Raw genomic sequence first — 26,488 nt, 5'->3', positions numbered from 1 at the left:
CTTGTCAAAAGCCTTTTGAAAGTCCAAATACACCACATCCACTGGTTCTCCCTTGTCCACTCGACTAGTTACATCCTCAAAAAATTCCAGAAGATTTGTCAAGCATGATTTTCCTTTCATAAATCCATGCTGATTTGGACCGATCCAGTCACTGCTTTCCAAATGCGCTGCTATTTCATCCTTAATGATTGATTCCAACATTTTCCCCACTACTGATGTCAGGCTAACCGGTCTATAATTACCGTTTTCTTTCTTCCTCCCTTTTTAAAAAGTGGTGTTACATTAGCTACCCTCCGGTCCATAGGAACTGATCCAGAGTCGATAGGCTGTTGGAAAATGATCACCAATGCATCCACTATTTCGAGGGCCACTTCCTTAAGTACTCTGGGATGCAGACTATCAGGCCCCGGGGAATTATCGGCCTTCAATCCCAACAATTTCTGTAACACAATTTCCCGCTTAATAAGGATATTCTTCAGTTCCTCCTTCAATAGACCCTTGGTCCCCTAGTACTTCTGGAAGGTTATTTGTGTCTTCCTTCGTGAAGACAGAACCAAAGTATTTGTTCAACTGGTCTGCCATTTCTTTGTTCCCCATTATAAATTCACCCGAATCCGACTGCAAGGGACCTACGTTTGTCTTCACTAATCTTTTTCTCTTCACATATCTATAGAAGCTTTTGCAGTCAGTTTTTATGTTCCCGGCAAGCTTCCTCTCATACTCTATTTTCCCCCTCTTAATTAAACCCTTTGTCCTCCTCTGCTTAATTCTAAATTTCTCACAGTCCTCAGGTTTGCTGCTTTTTCTGGCCAATTTATATGCCTCTTCCTTGAATTTAACACTATCCTTAATTTCCTTTGTTAGCCACGGTTGAGCCACCTTCCCCGTTTTATTTTTACTCCAGACAAGAATATACAATTGTTGAAGTTCATCCATGTGATCTTTAAATGTTTGCCATTGCCTATCCACCGTCAACCCTTTAAGCATCATTTGCCAATCTATTCTAGCCAAATCACACCTCATACCATTTAAGTTACCTTTCCTTAAGTTCAGGACCCTAGTCTCTGAATTAACTGTGTCACTCTCCATCTTAATAAAGAATTCTACCATATTATGATCACTCTTCCCCAAGGGGCCTCGTACAACAAGATTGCTAATTCGTCCTTTCTCGTTACACATCACCCAGTCTAGGATGGCCAGCTCTCTAGTTGGTTCCTTGACATATTGGTCTAGAAAATCATCCCTAATACACTCCAGGAAATCCTCCTCCACCGCATTGCTACCAGTTTGGTTAGCCCAATCAATATGTAGATTAAAGTCGCCCATGATAACTGCTGTACCTTTATTGCACGCATCCCTAATTTCTTGTTTGGTGCTGTCCCCAACCTCACTACTAACGCGGTCTGTACACAACTCCCACTAGCATTTTCTACCTTTTGGTATTCCGTAGCTCCACCCATACCGATTCCACAACATCCAAGCAATCTAATCCCCTTACAATAGAATCCCCGATCACTATAGCTCTCCCACTCTTTTTCCTGCCCTCCTGTGCAGCAGAGCCACCCACGGTGCCATGAACTTGGCTGCTGCTGCTCTCCCCTGATGAGTCATCCCCCCCCCCCCCAACAGTACCCAAAATGGTGTATCTGTTTTTCAGGGGGATGACCGCAGGGGACCCCTGCACTACCTTCCTTGCACTGCTCTTCCTGTTGGTCATCCATTCCCGACCTGGCTGTGAAGTCTTTATCTGCGATAAGACCAACTCACTAAACGTGCTATTCACGTTATTCTCAGCATTGTGGATGCTCCAGAGTGAATCCACCCGCAGCTCCAGTGCCGCAATGCGGTCCGTCAGGAGCTGCGGGCAGACACACTTCCCGCACATGTAGTCGTTAGGGACACCGGAAGCGTCCCTGACTTCCCACATATTACAAGAGGAGCATAATACGTGTCCGAGCTCTCCTGCCATGACTTAACCCCCTAGATTAACTTCATTTGGCAACAACAATGCTAAAAGGTTACTTACTGATAGAGGAAAAAAGAAAAACTACTCACCAATCACCAGCCAATCACTTACCCCCTTGGCTGTGACGTCACCTTTCGATTTGTTTCTACTTCTTTTTTGCCATCTCCCTGCTGCTGCACAAGCCACGCCTCCTCCTCAACGAACTCCCGGCTGCTGAACTCACGGCCTTTTTATAGGCCTCCGACCCCGGACTCCCACCTCCTCCTCGACGAACTCCCGGCTGCTGAACTCACGGCCTTTTTATAGGCCTCCGACCCCGGACTCCCGCCTCCTCCTCGACGAACTCCCGGCTGCTGAACTCACGGCCTTTTTATAGGCCTCCGACCCCGGACTCCCACCTCCTCCTCGACGAACTGAAGTGCATGATCAGCCATGATCATATTGAATGTTGGTGCAGGCTCGAAGGGCCGAATGGCCTACTCCTGCACCTATTTTCTATGTTTCTATAACTGCAGAATCCCCCCCCATTAGTATAACTATGGTTAGAATTGGACTAGTGTCAGTCTAGAGCCAGACCTGCTAACTGGGCATGTGTTCTTAGATGGTTTTGTTGCTGATGCATCTGGTAACTACATCACTCGACCCTTCATCTGCAATCTTTTGCAGCCCTACACCCCCCTGCAAGCACCCTCCACTCATCCAACTCTGGCCTGCTGCGTGTTACCCCCACCGGCCTCCATCCTCCCCAGCCACACCCCTTCTCCCCGCACTGTTCTCCACCATTGGCAACGGAGCCCTCAGCCTTCAACACTTGAATTCTCTGCCTAAACCTCTTTGTTTTGTTGCCTCTCGTTCATTTCAAAAGTCTCTTCAAACCTACCTCTTTAAACCTGACTCAGTCACCTCCCCTAACTATCCTCCTCCGTCCTGCTTGCAGGCCACCACTAACCCTGTAAAATGCTTGCGACATTTCATTATTTGAAAAGGTGCTGTAAATTGTTGGTGTAAATACAGAAAATGCTGGAAATACTCAGCAGGTCGGGGAGTATCTGTGGAGAGAGAAACAGCGTTAACGTTTCAGGTCGATGACCTTTTGTCAGAATTGGAAAAAGTTAGAGATGTAACAGGTTATAAGCAAATGCAGGGGCAGGGAGAGCGGGGAGGAGAGGAAAGAGCAAAAGGGAAGGTCTGTGATAGGGTGGAAGGCAGGAGAGATTAAGAAACAAAAGGGATGATGGTGCAAGGCAAAAGGAGATGGTAATGGGACAAGTAAAGAAACAAAAGATGAGTCTAGATGAGATGTAAATGGGAATGGCAGAATTATCAACAGCTGCTGTCTGGGAAAAAAATAGGGGCAGAGGATATGGTCTGAAATTGGTGAACTCGTTGTCACGTCTAGAAGACTGTAAAGTGCCTAACCGAAAGGTGAGGTGCTGTTCCTCGAGCTTACGTTGAGCTTTGTTGGAACAGTGTAGGAGGCCGAGAACGGAGAGGTCAGAGTGGGAATGGAGCTGGGAATTAAAGTGACAGGCGATCGGAAGCTCGGGGTCACCCTCACGGACTGAACGGAGGAGTTCCGCAAAGCGGTCACCCAATCTGCGTTTGGTCTCCCGAGTGTAGAGGAGATGCTGCCTGACCTGCTGATTATTTCCGGCATTTTCTGTTTTAATTTCAGATTTCCAGCATCCGCAGCATTTCGCTTTTCTCAGTTGTTGATGTTGCTGTGAGATGGGGGAATACTGAAAGGTGCGTTGCCTCTCTTATAAAAGCTTTGGGTATAACTGTCCAACTTTTTTTATAAAGTAGAATAATGTCAGAGCATCACTTATCCATGACACCATCAAGTCCACCAACAACAAAAAGAACACTGGGAATCAGCACAGTTCGCTGCCAAAACAGCAAGAATCCCACCCAAAAAGGACAAAGCCTCGCTCATAGAATTACATGGAATATACGGCACAGAAACAGGCCAATCGGCCAAATGTGTCCACACAAGCCGACTCCTCCCACCCCTCTTCACCTAACTCCATCAGCACAGCATTCTACTCGATTCAACTGATATCAAAATTAAGAGCTTTTAATAATTTGTCGCAAAGCTTGTTTGAATTTGTAGTCTTGCAACTTGGGGAGATATTTGTAACATTAACCTAATGCTGGAAGGTTTCAAACTCCTGGTTCATAATCATCAAGTGAGGGAAGGCCCTACATTTAGAAAGAAAGACTTGCATTTATATAGCGCCTTTCACGACCACCGGACGTCCCAAAGCTCTTTACAGCCAATGAAATACTTTGTCACTGTTGTAATGTGGGAAATGCGGCAAGCAAGTTGCGCACAGCAAGCTCCCACAAACAGCAATACGATGATGACCAGATAATCTGTTATTGTGATATTGATTGAGGGATAAATATTGGCCAGGACACTGGGGATAACTCCTCTCCTCGTCTTCGAAATAGTGCCATGGGATCTTTTACGTCCACCTGAGAGAGCAGACGGGGCTTCGGTTTAACGTCTCACCTGAAAGACGGCACCTCCGACAGTGCAGCACTCCCTCAGCACTGCACTGGAGTGTCAGCCTAGATTTTTGTGCTCAAGGTTCTTGAGTGGGACTTGAACCCACAACCTCTGACCCAGAGGCGATCCACAGCTGACACTGATGGCACTTAACATATGGCACCCTTCCTCAACTAAAGCAGAGACATAAGTTTGTGGAAAGCATATTTAGAATAATAGCAATCTTTTTAGGAGATATATGGTATTGCGGGGACAGGGTAAAGGAAAGAGTTGCATTTTTAGAATGTGATAGTCATTAGCATAACTTTTCCAAAAATGAGCACATAACAAGGGCAGCCGCATGGGAGTTCTGCATGTTCCCAGTCATGGCTTTCAGCAGCATTTGGTACACTCCACTAACCAGACCTAAAGCACCTTCATGGGTTTTACACTTCTGATACAGGTCTTTGGTAGTGAGCTGTTATGTCTGGTTCACCTAGAATGGCAGGATGCTGAGACTTAAAACCAACATTTAACATGCGCGTCAGTAAGTTGCTCACGTGTGCAGCTGGGGTGTCTGTAGAAACCTGGGGCGCACTGGTTGCATGTGGGGCCCGAGTAGCTGGGGTGACACTGGCACTGGCCCGTAGACCCACAGAGATTGTCCACCGATCCACGGTCATCACAGGAACAAGCTAGTAAGAGGAAGGCAAATCAGTCTGATGTTTCTCGAGCTGAAGCAAAAAGATGCAATATTGGAAAAAGACATGAAGCTGTGTAACGGAGGAGGGGTGCAGCAGTGCCCGGGGGTAGGGGTGGTTGTGGGTTGGTGATTGGGATGGGGATCCCCGATCGGTACACGGCCGGCGGGGTGATCTGCTGCGCTGGTGCCTATTTGCCATCTTCATCCACCACACCCCCAACCCATGAGAGCCAGATCGTCTATGCTTCCCTCCTCCCCTTCTGCTATTCTACTTTAACCATTCACACATCCTCTCGCGTCTATACCTCATCGTGCTCCCTTTTGTCTTACGCTCTTCTGCCATTTAATCATCTCCTGTTCTCCGCCAAATCTTAAATTCTTCAAAACCTGAAGCCAGACGCCAACCTGCCGTTTAACCGGGTGGGTTGGGAGTTGGGCGACTAACCTGCTCCCGAGAGGGGGGGGGTCAGTCATTTAAATATGTTAATGTGGCTGCGTGCTGGTTTTCTCCGGTGCTCAGGAAACCCAGCAGCTAAAGGGAGGTGGGAAATGCCAGATCAAGCAGGCAAGTGCCTTTTATAGCACTGCTTGTGGGCCAGAAGGGCGCCGGAGGGATTGAAGCGCATCATCGCCCCCGGCAACCAAATTTTAATTTGATTTAAGGTTTCGTCAAATTTTAAAATTGTTAATTTGTGGGTTCTAGTGCCCTTGTCAAAAGGGGGCATTTGATTTAAGTTTCAACAAAATAGTTGTGGGCCAGAAGGAGCAGGAGTGTTGCTCTCTGCCTTTCACCCCCCAGCCCCTCCACCGCGCCCCCATGTTAACCTGCCGCAATCCATCCACCCCGAGCTCCTCGATCCACCCTCCCCGACCACCTCGATCCACCCTCCCCCACCACCTCGATCCACCCTCCCCGACCACCTCGATCCACCCTCCCCGACCACCTCGATCCACCCTCCCCGACCACCTCGATCCACCCTCCCCGAGCTCCTCGATCCACCCTCCCCGAGCTCCTCGATCCACCCTCCCCGACCACCTCGATCCACCCTCCCCCAGCTCCTCGATCCACCCTCCCCCAGCTCCTCGATCCACCCTCCCCGACCACCTCGATCCACCCTCCCCCAACCACCTCGATCCACCCTCCCCGACCACCTCGATGCACCCTCCCCCACCACCTCGATCCACCCTCCCCCAGCTCCTCGATCCACCCTCCCCCAGCTCCTCGATCCACCCTCCCCGACCACCTCGATCCACCCTCCCCGACCACCTCGATCCACCCTCCCCGAGCTCCTCGATCCACCCTCCCCGACCACCTCGATCCACCCTCCCCGAGCTCCTCGATCCACCCTCCCCGACCACCTCGATCCACCATCCCCGAGCTCCTCGATCCACCCTCCCCGACCACCTCGATCCACCCTCCCCGACCACCTCGATCCACCCTCCCCCAGCTCCTCGATCCACCCTCCCCCAGCTCCTCGATCCACCCTCCCCGACCACCTCGATCCACCCTCCCCCAGCTCCTCGATCCACCCTCCCCGACCACCTCGATCTACCCTCCCCGACCACCTCGATCCACCCTGCCCCAGCTCCTCGATCCACCCTCCCCCAGCTCCTCGATCCACCCTCCCCGACCACCTCGATCCACCCTCCCCCAGCTCCTCGATCCACCCTCCCCGACCACCTCGATCTACCCTCCCCGACCACCTCGATCCACCCTCCCCCAGCTCCTCGATCCACCCTCCCCGACCACCTCGATCCATCCTCCTCCAGCTCCTCGATCCACCCTCCCCGACCACCTCGATCCACCCTCCCCGACCACCTCGATCCACCCTCCCCGACCACCTCGATCCATCCTCCCCCAGCTCCTCGATCCACCCTCCCCCAGCTCCTCGATCCACCCTCCCCGACCACCTCGATCCATCCTCCCCCAGCTCCTCGATCCACCCTCCCCGACCACCTCGATCCACCCTCCCTCAGCTCCTCGATCCACCCTCCCCGACCACCTCGATCCACCCTCCCCCAGCTCCTTGATCCACCCTCCCCCAGCTCCTCGATCCACCCTCCCCGACCACCTCGATCCATCCTCCCCCAGCTCCTCGATCCACCCTCCCCGACCACCTCGATCCACCCTCCCCGACCACCTCGATCCACCCTCCCCGACCACCTCGATCCACCCTCCCCGACCACCTCGATCCACCCTCCCCGACCACCTCTATCCACCCTCCCCGACCACCTCGATCCACCCTCCCCGACCACCTCGATCCACCCTCCCCGACCACCTCGATCCACCCTCCCCCAGCTCCTCGATCCACCCTCCCCGACCACCTCGATCTACCCTCCCCGACCACCTCGATCCACCCTCCCCCAGCTCCTCGATCCACCCTCCCCGACCACCTCGATCCATCCTCCCCCAGCTCCTCGATCCACCCTCCCTGACCACCTCGATCCACCCTCCCCGACCACCTCGATCCACCCTCCCCGACCACCTCGATCCATCCTCCCCCAGCTCCTCGATCCACCCTCCCCCAGCTCCTCGATCCACCCTCCCCGACCACCTCGATCCATCCTCCCCCAGCTCCTCGATCCACCCTCCCCGACCACCTCGATCCACCCTCCCCCAGCTCCTCGATCCACCCTCCCCGACCACCTCGATCCACCCTCCCCCAGCTCCTCGATCCACCCTCCCCCAGCTCCTCGATCCACCCTCCCCGACCACCTCGATCCATCCTCCCCCAGCTCCTCGATCCACCCTCCCCGACCACCTCGATCCACCCTCCCCCAGCTCCTCGATCCACCCTCCCCGACCACCTCGATCCACCCTCCCCGACCACCTCGATCCACCCTCCCCGACCACCTCGATCCACCCTCCCCGACCACCTCGATCCACCCTCCCCGACCACCTCGATCCACCCTCCCCGACCACCTCGATCCACCCTCCCCGACCACCTCTATCCACCCTCCCCGACCACCTCGATCCACCCTCCCCGACCACCTCGATCCACCCTCCCCGACCACCTCGATCCACCCTCCCCCAGCTCCTCGATCCACCCTCCCCCAGCTCCTCGATCCACCCTCCCCCAACCACCTCTATCCACCCTCCCCGACCACCTCGATCCACCCTCCCCCACCACCTCGATCCACCCTGCCCCCACTGCCCTTCGCGCCAACCCATCCCCCGCGATCTCGAGCAATGTTGGTCCTGCGTAGTTGCTGAGCCAGCTATTAAATTGAAGGAAGCGCACCTGCATGGACTTTTGAACGGGCCTTTAAAGAGGCCACGCAGCCCAAAAAATTACAGGGCACACTGATCTTTAGGCCAACCTCAGATTCCCCCACACCCCGCCCCGGAATCTCTCCCTCCCTCCGCTCCGCTCCCCAGCTGCGGCCTTGCACCACAGGCCTTCCCGCCCGACAGCCATCCAGGAAATGGAAAAATGCAATTAAATGATGACCAGCCGTTAAATTCAGGTGAACCCCCATGTTCCCCATATTTCCTGGTTTCCCAGCCACTACAAGTCCCCCTGTCCCCCCCTCTCCATAAACAATCGGGGCCATTGTTTTTGGTCGATGTAACACTTTGCCAAAATCATCTGTATGAGGAGTGTCGAGTCCTAACCGTGGCAACGTGGGTAGGAATGGAAGCCAACAGCACACTGGTCACAGCGAGCTCCATCAAACTCCGCCTTGCACAGACAACGGCCTGAGTGATCGCAAACCTCGGGTAAGCTGCCGGCAATGCTGCAGCTACACACTGCAAGAAGATGGAGAAAAAAAATTGAAATCAGTTACACTTTAAAAATCTTTTGTTGGGAGCTGACCTCCAGCGCTCTGTGTTTTATCCATTTTCCAGCTGGAGTTGGTAACCTGGGAATGAAGTAGAGCAGGGACTGTACTTCACACTGTCAGCAGTCAGTTTTAGGCCCACAGCCTTCTACAGCAGTAACTTTAAACCGAGTTGGTGCAACTGAGCTTTCTAAATAAATAAGTGTTAATGAGATAAGGAAACAGACTTTAAAAAAAAGGGAAAGACATGTATTTATCTAACATTTTACTGCGACATGTCTCGGGAAAGTCTGAAAGTGCTTCACACATAATGATTTACTTTGAAGTACAGTGACTGTTGTTATCTGGGCAAATCTAGCAGCCAGAAAGCTAAAGTTCTAAAATACTGCAAGTACACAGCAGGAGGGGAGAGATTGAGCAACACATCAGGAAACTGACATAGTTCGCCAGTACGGTTAAACAGCTTGTGAGCGTCGTGAGCAAAGGCAGCATTTATTACCCATCCCTAATTTCCCTCGAGAAGGTCATGGTGAGCCGTCTTCTTGACAGCTGAGTGGCTTGCTAGGCTATTTCAGAGGGGAAGTTAAGAGTCAGCCACATTGCTGTGGGTCTGGAGTTACATCTAGGCCAGACCAGGTAAGGATGGCAGATTTCCTTCCCGATAGGACATTAGCAAATCAGATGACTTTTTACGATAATCCGGTAGTTTCATGGTCACCATTACTGACACAAGCTTTTTAGTACAGATTTATTTAATTAACTGAATTTAAATTCCCCAGCTGCCGTGGTGGGATTTGAACTCATGTCTCCAGAATCATTCATCCAGGCCTCAGGATTACTAGTCCAATAACATAACCACTATGCTGCCATTCAGTATGAACTGAGCAAATAGGATTCTGGCCATCTTCGGGTGCTGGTGACATGGTAAAGCTCCATAGATGGTTTGAAGTTTACCAGAGTTCCTGCTGTCAGTGATGCTCAACTTCAACCTGATGAGCAGAGCATTGTTCAGAGTTCTGGTTTTGGATTGGGATTAACAAAACAACACAAGGTAAGCTTTGCGACACCGTCAGGGCCCGAAAGACACTTTATAAATATAAATTATTTTGGTAAATTTTCATTTAAAGCTAGTTAACTATACATATAACCTCTGTTTAGTAAAAAGGAAAAGCACTCACAATTATTAATTTTGTTCTGAAAATATTTAACAATTGGTCCACATAATTTTCCACTGGATGCTCTTGACAGGTTGAAAATGGCAATTTTCTTATAGATTCTTTTGCTGATGGTAATGTATATTTTTAGCTTTGCTTATGGTCAGTACTCCAAACAAAGGTTTAAAGTAACATTCAGCATTCACATCTTTGAAGATAAATTCTAAAGCTCGAATGATGGAAGATTTATTTCAATGTATTTCCTATATTCTTCTGTCTGTACAAGTTGGAAACCAAAGCACGAACTCACGTTGGCAGAGTGGGTAGTTGAAGTAGCCGGGGGCACACTGGTCACAGTAGAAACCTTCAAAGCCTTGTCGACAAAAACATTGTCCAGTCTCTTCATTACAACTCCCGTCGGCAACGCCTGGTCCCGAACAGCGACACGCTACAATCATACAATGAAGATATTTACAGACAGCATGGGCTAATTTAACAGTCACACACCAAAGTAGACTATAAAACCCAAATGATAATAGCTTGAAAATATTGGGTCCGTTCCCACATGGATAACCCATTCACCAAACTATTCTCCCGGTGACCATTTAGCTGTTTATCAGCCAGGCAACTAGACAGTACATTTCACAGGAGTGGAGTGATCTCCAGACATGTTGGAAAGAGCCATGATTTAAAATGCTCATCCTTGTTTTCAAATGTCTCGCCTCTCCCTAATCTCCTCCAGCCCTACAACCCTCCGATCTCTCTACAATCCTCCAATTCTGGCCTCTTACACATCCCAATTTTCATCGCTCCACCACTGGTAACTGTGCCTTCAGCTGCCTAAGCCCTAAGGTCTGGAATTCCCTCTGTAAGTCCCTCAATCTCTCTTTCCTCCTTTAAGACGCTCCTTAAAAACCTACTTCTTTGACCAAGCTTTTGGTCATCTGTCCTAATATCTCCTTACATGGCTCAGTGTCAAATGTTGTTTGATAATACTCTTGGGATCTTGTACCAAACTGGCAGCAATACTATGGAGGAGGATTTCCTGGAGTGTATAAGGGATGGTATTCTAGACCAATATGTCGAGGAACCAACTAGAGAGCAGGCCATTCTAGACTGGGTCTTGTGTAACAAGAGAGCTGCAGAACACCAAAAGGCAAAAAACGTCAGTGGGAGTTGTGTACAGACCTCCAAACAGTAGTAGTGATGTTGGGGAGGGCATCAAACAGGAAACTAGGGGTGCATGCAATAAAGGTGCAGCAGTTATCATGGGTGACTTTAATATGCATGTAGATTGGGCTAACCAAACTGGAAGCAATACGGTGGAGGAGGATTTCCTGGAGTGCATAAGGGATGGTTTTCTAGACCAATATGGTGGAATTCTGCATTAGGATGGAGAATGAAACAGTTCATTCAGAGACCATGGTCCAGAACTTAAAGAAGGGTAACTTTGAAGGTATGAGGCGTGAATTGGCTAGGATAGATTTGCGAATGATACTTAAGGGGTTGACTGTGGATGGGCAATGGCAGACATTTAGAGACCGCATGGATGAACTACAACAATTGTACATTCCTGTCTGGCGTAAAAATAAAAAAGGGAAGGTGGCTCAACGATGGCTCAAGAGAAATTAGGGATAGTATTAAAGCCAAGGAAGTGGCATACAAATTGGCCAGAAATAGCAGCGAACCCAGGGACTGGGAGAAATTTAGAACTCAGCAGAGGAGGACAAAGGGTTTGATTAGGGCAGAGAAAATAGAGTACGAAAGGAAGCTTGCAGGGAACATTAAGAGGGACTGCAAAAGCTTCTATAGATATGTAAAGAGAAAAAGGTTAGTAAAGACAAACGTAGGTCCCCTGCAGTCAGAATCAGGGGAAGTCATAACAGGGAACAAAGAAATGGCAGACCAATTGAACAAGTACTTTGGTTCGGAATTCACTATGGAGGACACAAACAACCTTCCGGATATAAAAGGGGTCAGAGGATCTAGTAAGAAGGAGGAACTGAGGGAAATCCTTATTAGTCGGGAAATTATGTTGGGGAAATTGATGGGATTGAAGGCCGATAAATCCCCAGGGGCCTGATGGACTGCATCCCAGAGTACTTAAGGAGGTGGCCTTGGAAATAGTGGATACATTGACAGTCATTTTCCAACATTCCATTGACTCTGGATCAGTTCCAATGGAGTGGAGGGTAGCCAATGTAACCCCACTTTTTAAAAAAGGAGGGAGAGAGAAAACAGGGAATTATAGACCGGTCAGTCTGACATCGGTAGTGGGTAAAATGATGGAATCAATTATTAAGGATGTCATTACAGCGCATTTGGAAAGAGGTGACATGATAGGTCCAAGTCAGCATGGATTTGTGAAAGGGAAATCATGCTTGACAAATCTTCTGGAATTTTTTGAGGATGTTTCCAGTCGAGTGGACGAGGGAGAACCAGTTGATGTGGTATATTTGGACTTTCAGAAAGCTTTTGACAAGGTCCCACACAAGAGATTAATGTGCAAAGTTAAAGCACATGGGATTGGGGGTAGTGTGCTGACGTGGATTGAGAACTGGTTGTCAGACAGGAAGCAAAGAGTAGGAGTAAATGGGTACTTTTCAGAATAGCAGGCAGTGACGAGAGGGGTACCGCAAGGTTCTGTGCTGGGGCCCCAGCTGTTTACATTGTACATTAATGATTTAGACGATGGAATTGAATGTAATATCTCCAAGTTTGCAGATGACACTGAGCTGGGTGGCAGTGTAAGCTGTGAGGAGGATGCTATGAGGCTGCAGAGTGACTTGGAGTGGTTAGGTGAATGGGCAAATGCATGGCAGATGCATTATAATGTGGATAAATGTGAGGTTATCCACTTTGGTTGCAAAAACAGGAAGGCAGATTATCTGAATGGTGACAGATTAGTAAAAGGAGAGGTGCAACAAGACCTGGGTTTCATGGTACATCAGTCATTGAAGGTAGGCATGCAGGTACAGCAGGCAGTAAAGAAGGCAAATGGCATGCTGGCCTTCATAGCGAGGGGATTTGAATATAGGAGCAGGGAGGTCTTACTGCAGTTGTACAGGGCCTTGGTGAGACCACACCTTGAGTATTGTGTGCAGTTTTGGTCTCCTAATCTGAGGAAGGATATTCTTGCTATTGAGGGAGTGCAGCGAAGGTTCACCAGACTGATTCCTGGGATGGCAGGACTGACATATAAAGAAAGACTGGATCGACTAGGCTTATATTCACTGGAATTTAGAAGAATGAGCGAGGATCTCATAGGAACATATACAATTCTGATGGGATTGGATAGGTTAGATGCAGGAAGAATGTTCCCAATGTTGGGGAAGTCCAGAACCAGGGGTCACAGTCTAAGGATAAGAGGTAAGCCACTTAGGACCAAGATGAGGAGAAACCTCTTCACTCAGAGAATTATGAACCTGTGGAATTCTCTACCACAGAAAGTTGTTAAAGCCAGTTCGTTAGATATATTCAAAAGGGAGTTAGATGTAGCCCTTACGGCTAAAGGGATCAAGGGGTATAGAGAGAAAGCAGGAATGGGGTACTAAAGTTGCATGATCAGCCATGATCATATTGAATGGTGGTGCAGGCTCGAAGGGCCAAATGGCCTACTCTTGCACCTACTTTCTATGTATGTTTCTATGTACTGTTTTACTATGTTAAAGGCGCTATATAAATGCAAGTTGTAAATTTGAGGGTGGGACTTTGTTTGATTTTATTGGCATGGAAGGTTCTCCTACATTATTTCCCACTTTGGATCGACTTCGCCAGTGGAGAGAGTGGGACAGAACAGTTAAGCTGCAGCACTGTGTGGGATGGAACCCTGTTTTGAGCCCAGGGATAACTTACGCTGGCAGTTTGCCCCGAAGTGGCGTGGCATGCACTGATTACAGAAGCGGCCGGTGAAGTTTGGCTTGCAGCTGCAGCGTCCTGTTTGCAGGTCTGGCTGGCAGTCGTTGTTCTGGGTTCCCGCGGCACTGCAGTCACAGTCTAAGACAAAGAGAAACATAGCAGTACTGCTGTGTGTTCAGCGAACAGAATCTGAACATCCCCATCTCACTCCTCTTTGCAAAACCATTGTTGAGTCATTGGTGAGTGGCTAATTGTATGCACAGTGTTACACATTCACACACACACTGTCTAATTTTCAATTATCTGCCATTACAACAAGTTAACAGTAAAGTTGGAATGAAATATTGCCCTTTCGAAAATATTCCTTTAAAATAAAATGAGCTCCCTCAGTAAGTAAAGGTACTGCTCAGTGTAATACTGAGCCATACAGGCAAAAAGCTACATAGTTACATAGTATTTACAGCACAGAAACAGGCCATTCGGCCCAACAGGTCCGTGCTGGTGCTTATGCGCCACAGGAGCCTTCTCCCACCCTTCTCCATCTCACCCCACCAAGATATCCTTCCATTCCTTTCTCCCTCATGTGCTTATCTAGCCTCCCCTTAAAGGCATCTATGCTATTTGCTCCCTGTGGTAGCAAGTTCCACATTCTCACCACTCTCTGGGTAAATAAATTTCTCCTGAATTCCCCATTGGATTTATGATTGATTACCTTATATTTAAAACCGCTAGTTCTGGTCTCACCCACAGGTGGAAACATCTTCTCTACGTTTACCCTTTCAAACTCTTTACATAGAATAGGCAGCACAGAAACAGGCCATTCGGCCCAACCAGTCCATGCCAGCGTTTATGCTCCACTCGAGCCTCCTCCCGTCTTTCCTCATCTAACCCTATCAGGATAACCCTCTATTCCCTCTTCCCTCATATGCTTATCTAACCGCCCCTTAAATGCACCTATACTATTCGCTTCAACCACTCCCTGTGGTAGTGAGCTCCACATTCTTACCACTCTTTGGGTAAACATATTTCTTCTGAATTCCCTATCTTATCATTATCTGAAAGACCTCCACCAGGTCACGTCCCAGATTCAATTCCCATTCTGAGCCAAGTTACTCAATTTCAGTCACAGAAACAATTGGTGTCTTCAAATGGCCTCAGCACTCCTGGGTTCGCGAGACAAAATCAGCGAGGGTTGCTGCTCCTGATCACTGCTCAGTGAACCGTGCTGTGAAGTGCAAGTTTGCGAACACATTTTGGTGAGGACCGGTTTGGATTCTGTTGTGATGACCACCAGTGCTGATTGGACCACTGATACTCAGTGTCTAACCCACACATGGAGAATGTCTGCCTGGCTCAGCTATTGCCAATGCCTGTGAAGAGTCAGGAGAAGAGAGGAAAAAATTGTAGGGGGAAAAAAAGTCCACTTGATTTGCAGCTTGCATGGAAAAATGGATAGCATTATGGAATACTGTTCCCAAACTGGTAAAACTCCTGGAAAGTCCCACAATCCCATATAACAAAAGCACAATTTGATTTACTCAGTTACTATAAACCAATCGTTCTCAACTATTTCTCCATGAACTCCTAATTATAAACAGATAGAATTGTGCAATACGATGCCCAAAACACCAATAAAATTCCAGCTCACACATCATAAAAGCAGAACATGACTTATTGAGTAACTGTAAATCATTGGGTATTGCTGATCTATTACTCGATCAGCTAATAAAGTGTTACAGAAAACAAGAATTATATTTTAGGGATCGGTTAGGATGCCACTCCCTGCTTAATACTAAAAAATGTCGGTGATTCATTTATTTCTGCTCACCGGGTACAGAGGTTACAGCACTAGGAAGTCAAACAATCTGTACTGTTGCATTTAGTGAGGCACAGCAATGTGGCTGACTCTTAACTGCCCTCTGAAATGGACTAGCAAGTTGTATCAAACCGCTACAAGGAACTGTCACGATGGGAGTACCTTCGGCACACGGACTGCAGCGGTTCAAGGCGGCGGCTCACCACCACCGTCTCAAGGGCAATTAGAAACATAGAAGAAACATAGAAATTTACAGTGCAGAAGGTGGCCATTTTGGCCCATCGTGTCCGCACCGGCCGACAAAGAGCCGCACGGCCCTCAGTCAGCAGCCCTGAAGGTTACATATAAACCTATGAACAATGAACAATGGCAGAAAGGTAAAGAGCACCCAGTCCAAACAGTCCGTCCCACACAACTGCGACACCCCTTACACTGAAATATTCTGCACTCCACCCCAACCGGAGCCATGTGATCTCCTGGGATGGACAATAAATGCTGGCCTTGCCAGTGATGCCCACATCCCACGAATGAATAAAAAAAGAAATGTCGACCATGTCTAGTGCTAAAGAATCGGCAGGATTTACTACTTTCCCCCACTCACACAGCTTCAGGTGGCTGTAGAGCAATATCTGAATTCCCATTCTCTTCCCTAAAACCCACACTGTATATACATCCTCACACAAGCAGTACTGGGTCATGATTAAAATGGCGAGGACTTAATTCACTCCCATCTCTCTGCAGCTGCCCAAGAGGAGACAATTCAGCTTGGGGTAGAAGTGGAGAGAAAGCCCTCACTATTCTTCTGATCCAAGTCTTCCTTACTACTTTGTAATCGTTCCATTCACCTTCTCATCACCGAGTGATCAAACATAATTAAGGCTGCAATATTGTACGGAAATCGAAACAAAGTACACAAGAGACCATTTTTACAGCTTAAAAGGCCAGTGACTTACTTATTATTTTTCCTACGTGAATCAGAGCCCCTGTGGATTGCGTGGGATCTACTGGCAAAACTGTTGAACAAACACACAAGGTCAGTGGAATGCTCAATAATTTAATCAACAAATCAGTCATCCGCTGATCAAAATACAGTCTAAAACACATCATCTGTTTAAATTAAACTACAGGACAGATCAGTTTTTGACAAATCTTTTATCCTAAACTTATTAAAAGTCTTTTCTTTAACAAAAGACCCATTTTTCAACTTGGCGTTTGGTTGGTAACCAGAGATCTAAAGTCTATCCTCCGGGCAGAGAGGATAAAAACATTTCAGTAAACAAAAGGTCGTTCTTTTTGTGTTCTTTCTAAAACCTGCTTACAAATTGCTCTTTGCTGAGGTTCAAGGACAGGTCACCCTGCCTGAATTCCTGGCTGGGATGGGTGCCTGGTAAAAATATATAAAATAATTGACAGCTATTTTAATTTTAAACCAGTCTGAACATGCATTAAAAAAAATGTGAATTCATAAAGAGCCTTTCACAACTTCAGGATGTCCCAAAGCGTTTTACAGCCAATGAAGTACTTTTTAAAGTGTAGTCACTGTTTTAATGCAGGTGTGCAATGCCTCCATTCGCGCTCCGCTCCAAACCCCGGGCCCAGCTGATGGATTTTGCGGTGGCAGACGCAAACCATTTGCCGGCACAAGACGTACTGCTCCGCCCGGGACACCGCACCAACAGAGACGCGGACGAATTTCTCCCCCATTGTCTGCACAAGTTCATTTTATGCAAAGTCGCATTCAGCTGGTCTGGCTCCAGAACCAAAAGGGGTAAACGCAACAACGAGTGCCGCCGCTGGTATTTGGGCTAAGAGGCAGGAGATGAAAGCCCGGCTCTAGAAGGGGTTTCCTGCCCTCGGGCGTCGGCCTTTGCTCAGTGGTAGCAGTCTTACTTGTGAGTCAGAAGGTCATGGGGCTCGTGCCTCAATCCAGAGGCTGACACTTCAGTGCAGCACTGAGGGAGCGCTGTACTGTGCCGTCTTTCGGAGGAGATGTTAAACCGCCGCCCTATCTGCACTTTCAGATGGACATAAAAGATCGTAAGAGCAGGCGAGTTTTCTTGGCATTCATTCCTCAACCAACACTATGAAAACCAGATTACCAGATCATTATCTTACGGCTATTAGTGGGATCTTGAGGTGGTGAAAGGAGCTAATTAAATGCAAGTTCTTTTTCTCTACCAGAGGACATCCTGTCTTGCAGAAGGGGCATTAAGAGGCCTTCTCACTGTAAAACCCGGAAAAACACAGAGTGGAAATCAGAAGTCCAAACTGAGCTGGGCCGAACCAAACGGTGTATAAACACTGTACAGCGGACTAAAGACCCTTTATATACATCTGCACCATGAGCCAAGTGCGGCTCCACCCGGTGTGGACTCCTGAAAATGCTGCTGTGAACCCCCCCAGCCACCACATTGCATTCATTTAGCTCCACCTTAAAATGCTCCACCTTAAAACGCTGCCTTTAATAGAAAACATACATAGGATCACACAGGATATACGGCCCAGAAACAGCGCATTCGGCCCAACCAGTCCATGCCGTAAAAACAGCAAGTCCTGTATTGGTGATACTCACGGTAACAGTTGGGGAAGTCGTGGTATCCATCCGCACAGCGGTCACAGTTTTCACCAGCGTAATTGTACTTACAATAACAACGGCCCGTCACATCCTCACAGGCATCTTCTGTGAACTCGGAATTGCAATTACAAGCTGGAACAACATTGCACACATCAGTTCAGGTGCTGCTTTCCACCATCCCATCCTCCCCCAGCCCCTCAAAAATATTATAAATAAATGAATCATTAATAAAACTTACGGATGCAAGAGTCCACAGAATCGGCTGGCACATTGGGCGCCCGATAATACCCGTGCACACAATGATCGCAGTTGACCCCGGCAGAGTTGTGCTTGAAGAGGAAACGGAGAAATAATTTAACAATTAAAATTTTACTGTGTGCGCATTTAACTCCAAACCCAAGCCAACAGAACGCTACACAAAATGACTGTCAAAGGGAACGTTTTGGGGGGGTTTTGTTCTCTAATTTTGCTGCCACTCTTGGAAGATAAGAACAAGAAGATAAGAAATAGGAGCAGGAGTAGGCCATTTGGCCCCTCGAGCCTACTCCACCATTCAATAAGATCATGGCTGATCTGATCATGGACTCAGCTCCACTTCCCTGCCCGCTCCCCATAACCCTTCACTCACCTATCGCTCAAAAATCTGTCTATCTCCACCTTAAATATATTCAGACCCAACCTCCACAGCTCTCTGGGGCAGAGAATTCCACAGATTTACGACCCTCCAAGAGAAAGATGCTAATTCATGCTCAGAGTTTAGTCCTTCTTGGGCCTTATGCAAGTTGTCATTTTACATATAGTGAGCTGATGCAACAAGTGTTGGCCAGCTACCTCTCAATTTATCTTGAACTGTGAAGTTGGCCAATTGCCGATTTCTCTGCCGAGCACTGGTTTTCCTGGGTCGTACGTATCCTGCAGCCAGTCCCTTCCAGGCCTCTGTGAATGCTGTTCTATGTGGATAAGCAAGAGGTGTGTCTGAGCAGTCTGTTCTTTTTGCTCTTGTAGGACGGCACTAGACCTCCATGCATGACTGCCGGCAGCAGTGAATCTGGGATTGGGAACTGCTATGTCCCGTTACTATGGCATTGCACCATATTCCCCCAACATACTGAGCTATCGTGCCACTTTGAACTTTGCCAGAGTTCAAATTTTCAACCTCTCTCGTGTGCCTTCCCTAGTTATGATTGGGACACTGTCCCTTTTAATAGTACAGCGTTTGTGTTTATTTGATGTCAAAAGGGAATGAAAAAACTCACCTTAACAAAATGTTAAATGACTTGAACCATCTGTGGTTAGAAGTTAAACTGCAAACTTATTTGTAAAAATAGAATCAATCACACGTACAGGCTGTATAAGGTGCAGGTTCTTACCTGACAATTAATACAGACGCCACCTCCTTCAAATTGGCCATGGCGATTCAAGCTTCCTTTACGTTGCTCGACCAAAGGGTCATACACACATTCAAATGCATGGCCATTACAATTGCAGGCTATGGGATGAATATTAAAAGATGAGTGATTTATTAACTCAGGCTGTATCCTACAGAAAGTCCAACATCCTTGCACCTGAAAAGCTGCATTACACAACTGCATGACTCACAGGTTTAAAAAAAATCCTTATTCATTGCATACAATGAAAAAGGACATAATATATTTGTGTATTAATCGCTGTGGTGTTAATCTGGCAGAATGGATTGCCCACCCTTAATAAAAACCCGTCTGATTTTCATTCCTTTGAAATCAGTAGAATGAAAATCACGTGGGTTATATAAAAGGCAAGCGATCCACTCCACCAATTTAGCACCCTGGTGATGAAGGTGAAAATCGACCCCAGCGGTGAGTGCATCATCATTATCATAGGCAGTCCTTCAGAATCGAGGAAGACTTGTTTCCACTCTAAAATTGAGTCCTTAGGTGGCTGAACAGTCCAATATGAGAACCACAGTCCCTGTCACAGGTGGGACAGACAGTCGTTGAGGGAAAGGGTGGGTGGGACTGGTTTGCCGCACGCTCTTTCTGCTGCCTGTGCTTGTTTTCTGCATGCTCTCGGCGATGAGACTCGAGGTGTTCAGCGCCCTCCCGGATGCTCTTCCTCCACTTAGGGCGGTCTTTGGCCAGGGACTCCCAGGTGTCAGTGGGGATGTTGCACTTTATCACAATGAGTGCAGTTCACTCATTACAGCGGTTTTAGGTCTCACCAATACCAACACAGCTACAGTAAAGTCCTCTCACAAAAGTAACCTGGAACAATCCTGCAAATTCTCACCCCTCCCCCAAAAAGACAAAAATTCGATTTGCTAGGAAATCAACTTTTACAATTATTAATTGAGCCCAAAGTGGCAGATGGGAGAAAGCCTGAAGAAAACTAAGTGAGATCCACTAAACGGTAAAGACTCAATTTGAATCATTCAGATGGTGTAAACGTACCGAGACTTGTACCTACTTGAAGACCCAAACTTTGTCTTGAAAAATCTTAGCCAAACTGCTCTTTTAGATTTTAAGTTGGCAGTTCAATGGCCAGATTCTGACCTCCATCTACTGTCACTTACACCGCTACAAGTTACAATGTAAAGGAAAGAGGCAGGATGGGTACCTAGCTCAAACTTCACCTTGACCAAAACCAGTTCATATCTAACAACTTAAAAAATAGATCATTATACGGCCGATCATCCTCTCCAAGCGCTGACTGGGAGCACCGTGAACATTAGAAGTGGACTCTGCACGGAGCATGGCCACAAAGCCCAAACCTCCTGCCAGATCTAATACGGGAGCGCCCCACTGGGTGCGGGAAATAAAGGAAATATGGGCACATCCCGGGCCCTAAACGCACCAATACCATTAAAGGGACAGTGATAGTTGACATTCCATGGGAGAGACTTTTTTTTAAAATAAGGGGGTTGAATTATTATCTGGACACCATCGGATGAAGAATGGTAAGTTTTTTAATGAATGCACATGTGCCAAAAGTTACACTTTAGTGGTCCTTTGGTTCACTTAAAGGCCCCGTCCCCCGAGAATGAGTGCATGTTGCTGTGCCATGGCTGGAATGGCAGCAACATCCCAAGCAGCCGGATGCCCCTACAGTGCAACTTGGAGGAACCTGGCAAGAAGGTGGTACCATCGTGGCAAGTATAGATGGTGGACGGGGATTAGTGTGGGTGAGGAAGAGCAGGAGGGAGCTAGATTGACTGTGAGGCTTCTCTTTTCATTCCAGTTAGCATGGAAAAATTTCGCTGTAAAGAGGCCAAAAAATGAAGACCTTTGAGAGATTGAGTCGAATGGGCCTATAATCTCTGATGTTTAGAGGAATGAGAGGTGATCTCATTGAAACATACATGATTCTGAAGGGGATTGACAGGGTAGATGCCGAGAGGTTGTTTCCCCTGGCAGGATTGTCTAGAACTAGGGGGCATAGTCTCAGGATAAGGGGTAGACTATCTAAGACAGAGATGAGGGGGAATTTCTTCACTCAGAGGATTGTGAATCTTTGGAATTCTCTACCCCAGTGGGTTCTGGATGCGGAGTCTCTGAATATATTCAAGGCTGAGATGGATAGATTTTTGGCGTCTAGGGGAATCAAGGGAGATGGGGATCGGGCGGGAAAGTGGAGTTGAGGTTGATGATCAGCCATGATCTTATTGAATGGCGGAGCAGGTTCGAGGGGCCGTATAGCCTACTCCTGCTCCTATTTCTTATATTCTTATTGCTAATACCAGCCTGGGCCTTGAGTCAGCACCAAAAAGGTATTTCTGGGTGTTGTGTAGAAACATAGAATCATAGAAAATAGGTGCAGGATTAGGCCATTCGGCCCTTAGAGCCTGCACCACCATTCAATAAGATCATGGCTGATCATTCACCTCAGTACCCCTTTCCTGCATTCTCTCCATACCCCGTGATCCCTTTAGCCGTAAGGGCCACATCTAACTCCCTCTTGAATATATCCAATGAACTGGCAACAACAACTCTCTGCGGTAGGGAATTCCACAGGTTAACAACTCTCTGAGTGAAGAAGTTTCTGCTCATCTCAGTCCTAGATGGCTTACCCTTTATCCTTCGACTATGTCCCCTGGTTCTGGATTTCCCCAACATCGGGAACATTCTTCCTGCATCTAACCTGTCCAGTCCCATCAGAATTTTATATATTTCTATGAGGTCCCCTCTCATCCTTCTAAACTCCAGTGAATACAGGCCCATTCGATCCAGTCTCTCCTCATATGTCAGTCCTGCCATCCCGGGAATCAGTCTGGCGAACCTTCGCTGCGCTCCCCCAATAGCAAGAACGTCCTTCCTCAGATTACGATGCCCCTGGACTGCAGCTGGTGCTATTTCAGGAGGTTGGAGCGCAGAGGTCTCCGACATGACTGCTCACTGGCCGCAACCTCTTCAGGTAGTGTCAAGTATCAACACGTGAAAAGCTGCAGAGGAAGTTTGTGTGCAGTGTTATTCAGGAGCAAAGGTCGTTAGCACCTATTTGTTTGGGTGTTATTTGGGAACGGTCCTGCACAGTCCAGGATTTTCACAGGTTATTGAGAAAAATGTGAACCGTACCTCTCTCCATTATGAAGTATGACAATGTAATACATGGTAAAACATCATAGGCTGAAATCAATCATACTGGATATGGTACACTGATTGGCAAAACATTGGGCTGATGTACAAGCCCTTGGGATCAGCATAAAGGAAAACCAATGCACTGGATTTTAAAGGGTATTATTTGTATGTGCAATTTTTACATTTTCTTTAGTTGATTTTAACTAAAGTAACTTAATGGTGATGCCTTAGCAATCATTCTGTTTAACTGACAAACTATTAATAACTAATCCTTTCACTAATAATACCTATTGGCTTTGCAAGTTAATGCTCACTCGAGCTAGTTACTTGAATATCTGCTGACTTTACTGGTAAGTTAATGAATCTCAAGAAAAAAACAAGTGAGCGGGCAATTAAAACACGAGGATAAATAAAGCAAGTCCATTGCTTTCACATGGCTGTGTATATCCGCTTCTTTATTTGCACCGAATAAACACAAGCACAAAGAGGCCTCTTTATCAGACACTCGGAACAGGTAGTTTGAGATAAATGCTCCCAAATGAAAGCAAAGTAGTCAACAACACTGAAAAGCTCTGAACTATGAGTGACCTCACTAACAACAGTGCCCACCTAGAAACAGGACAAGGAAGTAGACTCCAAGTGGTTGGATGTGGCTTAGCGAAGCAATGATGGCAGGAAAGAGCTACAGCCACAGACAGCTTAGAAAGCAACAATCCTCGCAATATAAAGAGAACATGGGTTTTGAAAAAAAAAATTTAAATTTAAACAAAATGTATGCATGAAACCGATCTGTACACACGTTGAGTCAAGGGGGGTGGATTTGGAAATGGGCTCTACAAGTAAACTGGAAGTTAAATCAATCACCTCCGACCCAGTTGGTGGTGTGTTTTATCCCTTGTGGAGACTGGACATCAGACCAGTGACAATGAATGATCCCTTCTCTTCCATGGAATTATACAAAAACATTCCCAAGAGGTGAGGTGACATTCAGTGTTTTTAAATACACAGTTTTTGGGATAGTAAAATTCAGTTAAAGTACCTACGTTCACATTCATTTGCACTGTCTATTGTAGCTGGTTTCCACGGTAGCTGATTGTATCCGGAGCAACACCGATCGCAGGACCCTCCACAGGTGTTGTGCTGACAATCACACTGAAGTCTGGGAATATGAGATATAAATGATTTAGTGTTACTTACACACCAATAAACTGCTGAGTCTCGTTCACTGTTAATTATTGTGAGGTGCTGAATATGGCACATTAGTTACTGGGCAACAAGACAAAATCAAAATGTTAGCAATAAGAAGGAACCTGTATTTATACAACACTTTATTACACATCTCAGTAATGACCCAAAGTGCTTCATATCAAATGAATTCCATAGTACAGTGATTGTTGTGGCATGGGTTAATCCACTATTCTTTGAATAGTGCCATGGAATCTTTTGTGTTCACCTGTCTCCACCGAAAGAAGGTAGCGTTATCTGAAGGATGTTAAGAAGGCACACGGAATTCCTTCCTCCCTCACTGTAAAGTCAGTTGCTAAGTGATAGTGGCAAATTGAGCAACATCACAGGAGCATAGGAACATAATAGGAGCAGGAGTAGGCCATTTGGCCCTTCGAGCCAGCTCCGCCACTCAACAAGATCATGTCTGATCTTTGACCTCAACTCCACCTTCCCGCACTATACCCATATCCTTGAATTCTCTTCGTTCCCAAAAATGTAATCGACCTCTGTCTTGAATATACTCAATATCCAATAGAATATTCCAAAGATTCACCACCCTCGGAGTGAAGAAATTTCTCCTCATCTCAGTCCTAAATGGCCAACCCTTTATTTTGAGACTGTGACCCCATAAATGGTTGGAATAATTTGCCAGGTGATGTAGTGAAAGCAAAAACATTAGGGGCTAGAAACTAGGGCACTAAATTTTGAAAGGTTGAAAAAGTAGCGGCAAGCACTAATCAGTCTCTCCTCCAGCAATATTCAGCTCTAGCGCTCCAAGAGGGAAGTGGAGCACTAAGTCAAGCGCTAGTCACTTCTCTTAGGGCGCTAAAGCCCGAGAGTGGGGAGGTAGCGGCTGAGTGCCAAAAATGTCGAACGCATTGGTAACGGCATCAGAGGCTGTTTCCCTCGCTTAAAGGGAAGGGCCAGTGATGCCGCACAAGTTAGTTGTCGGCAGTTCTATTTTGCAAGGCGACCTGCGCGACTGCTATTACAGCCCCAAACACTCTCACAAAGTCACGAAAAACTTTACGTAGGCACCAGACTGGTGCAAATAATAAAAGCTGCGGTAGCTGAAAATCATTCCCTTTAATTACTGCTCCACAAGTGGCCTGCCGAGTTCACAACGCCTCCTAAGAATATAAGACATACGAAATAGGAGTTGGAGCAGGCCCCACGGCCCCTCGGGCCTGCTCCGCCATTCAATAAGATCATGGCTGATCATCGACCTCAACTCCACTTTCCCACCCCATCTCCATATTCCTTGATTCTCCGAGACTCCAAAAATCTATCTATCTCAGTCTTGAATATATTCAGAGACTCAGCATCCACAGCCCTCTGGGGCAGAGAATTCCAAAGATTCACAACCCTCTGAATGAAGAAATTCCCCCTCATCTCTGCCTGAAAAGACCGACCCCTTATCCTGAGACTATGCCCCCTAGTTCTAGATTCTCCAGCCAGGGGAAACAACCTCTCAGCATCTACCCTGTCAATCCCCTTCAGAATCTTGTATGTTTCAATGAGGTCACCTCTCATTCTTCTAGACTCCAGGAGAGTATACGCCCATTCTATACAATCTCTCATCATAACACAACCCTCTCATCCCAGGAATCAATCGAGTGAACCTTTGTTGCACCACCTCCAAAGCAATTAAATCCTTCCTTAGATAAGGAGACCAAAACTGTGCACTGTACTCCAGGTGTGGTCTCACCAAGGCCCTGTACAATTGGAGCAAGACTTCCTTACTCTTATACTCCAACCCCCTTGCAATAAAGGCCAACATGCCATTTGCCTTCCTTATTGCTTGCTGTACCTACATGCTAGCTTTCTGTGTTTCTTGCTCAAGGACACCCAAATCTCTCTGAACACCAACATTTAAAAGTTTCTCACCATTAAAAAAAATTCTGTTTTTCTATTCCTCTGGCTGCCGTTGTTGGGCATGAAGGGATACAGCAGGGAGCGCGAGTCAAATTTACATCCGGGGCAGTAACAGGGCGATGCGCACTTTATGACATTACGATCTGCGAGGCGCTAGAGGCCCAGGTGGTACGAGTTAGCACCAGCGCTAAGCCGGCACTGAAGTTCGCGGGCGTTGCTGCATTTGCGGCGAGCGGTCGCTAGCCCCATAGCACCCCGTTAGCGTTACCCCCCACCCCAGGCGCTAAGGGGAGGCGCTAACCTACTGAATTTCTAGCCCAAAGGGATTTTCAAAGTGTAGCTGACTGCTGGTGAGAGACGCGAGGTGCCAAAGGGAGGCGCTTCATTAGGATCCAGGGCCCATGGATTCTCTTCTGCCCATTTGTGAGTCAGGAGCACGGTGGCAATCCAGTCACAAGTGGTATAATTGATTGTGTTTCTCACAATGCTG

At 47.4% G+C, this 26,488-nt stretch overlaps 1 protein-coding gene across 1 annotated transcript in view; it reads right to left on the bottom strand.

Moving 5' to 3' along the window:
- The window catches only part of lama5 (laminin, alpha 5), a 360,316-nt gene that overhangs the window by 180,159 nt on the left and 153,669 nt on the right, over positions 1-26,488 (bottom strand). The window contains exons 7-15 of the mRNA XM_070896270.1: positions 23,940-24,055; positions 19,717-19,835; positions 18,585-18,675; positions 18,344-18,478; positions 16,725-16,784; positions 13,953-14,093; positions 10,408-10,545; positions 8,777-8,911; positions 5,018-5,152 (exon numbers count right to left, since the gene is read on the bottom strand). Of these exons, the coding sequence (XP_070752371.1) occupies positions 5,018-5,152; positions 8,777-8,911; positions 10,408-10,545; positions 13,953-14,093; positions 16,725-16,784; positions 18,344-18,478; positions 18,585-18,675; positions 19,717-19,835; positions 23,940-24,055 (1,070 nt within the window). The remainder of the gene's footprint in view (positions 1-5,017; positions 5,153-8,776; positions 8,912-10,407; positions 10,546-13,952; positions 14,094-16,724; positions 16,785-18,343; positions 18,479-18,584; positions 18,676-19,716; positions 19,836-23,939; positions 24,056-26,488) is intronic.

This window comes from Pristiophorus japonicus, chromosome 12 (assembly GCF_044704955.1).
Source record: "Pristiophorus japonicus isolate sPriJap1 chromosome 12, sPriJap1.hap1, whole genome shotgun sequence".
Lineage (NCBI taxonomy): Eukaryota > Metazoa > Chordata > Chondrichthyes > Pristiophoridae > Pristiophorus > Pristiophorus japonicus.
The sequence above is the reverse complement of the archived record's forward strand: the minus strand, read 5'-3'. Positions and strand labels throughout refer to the sequence as shown.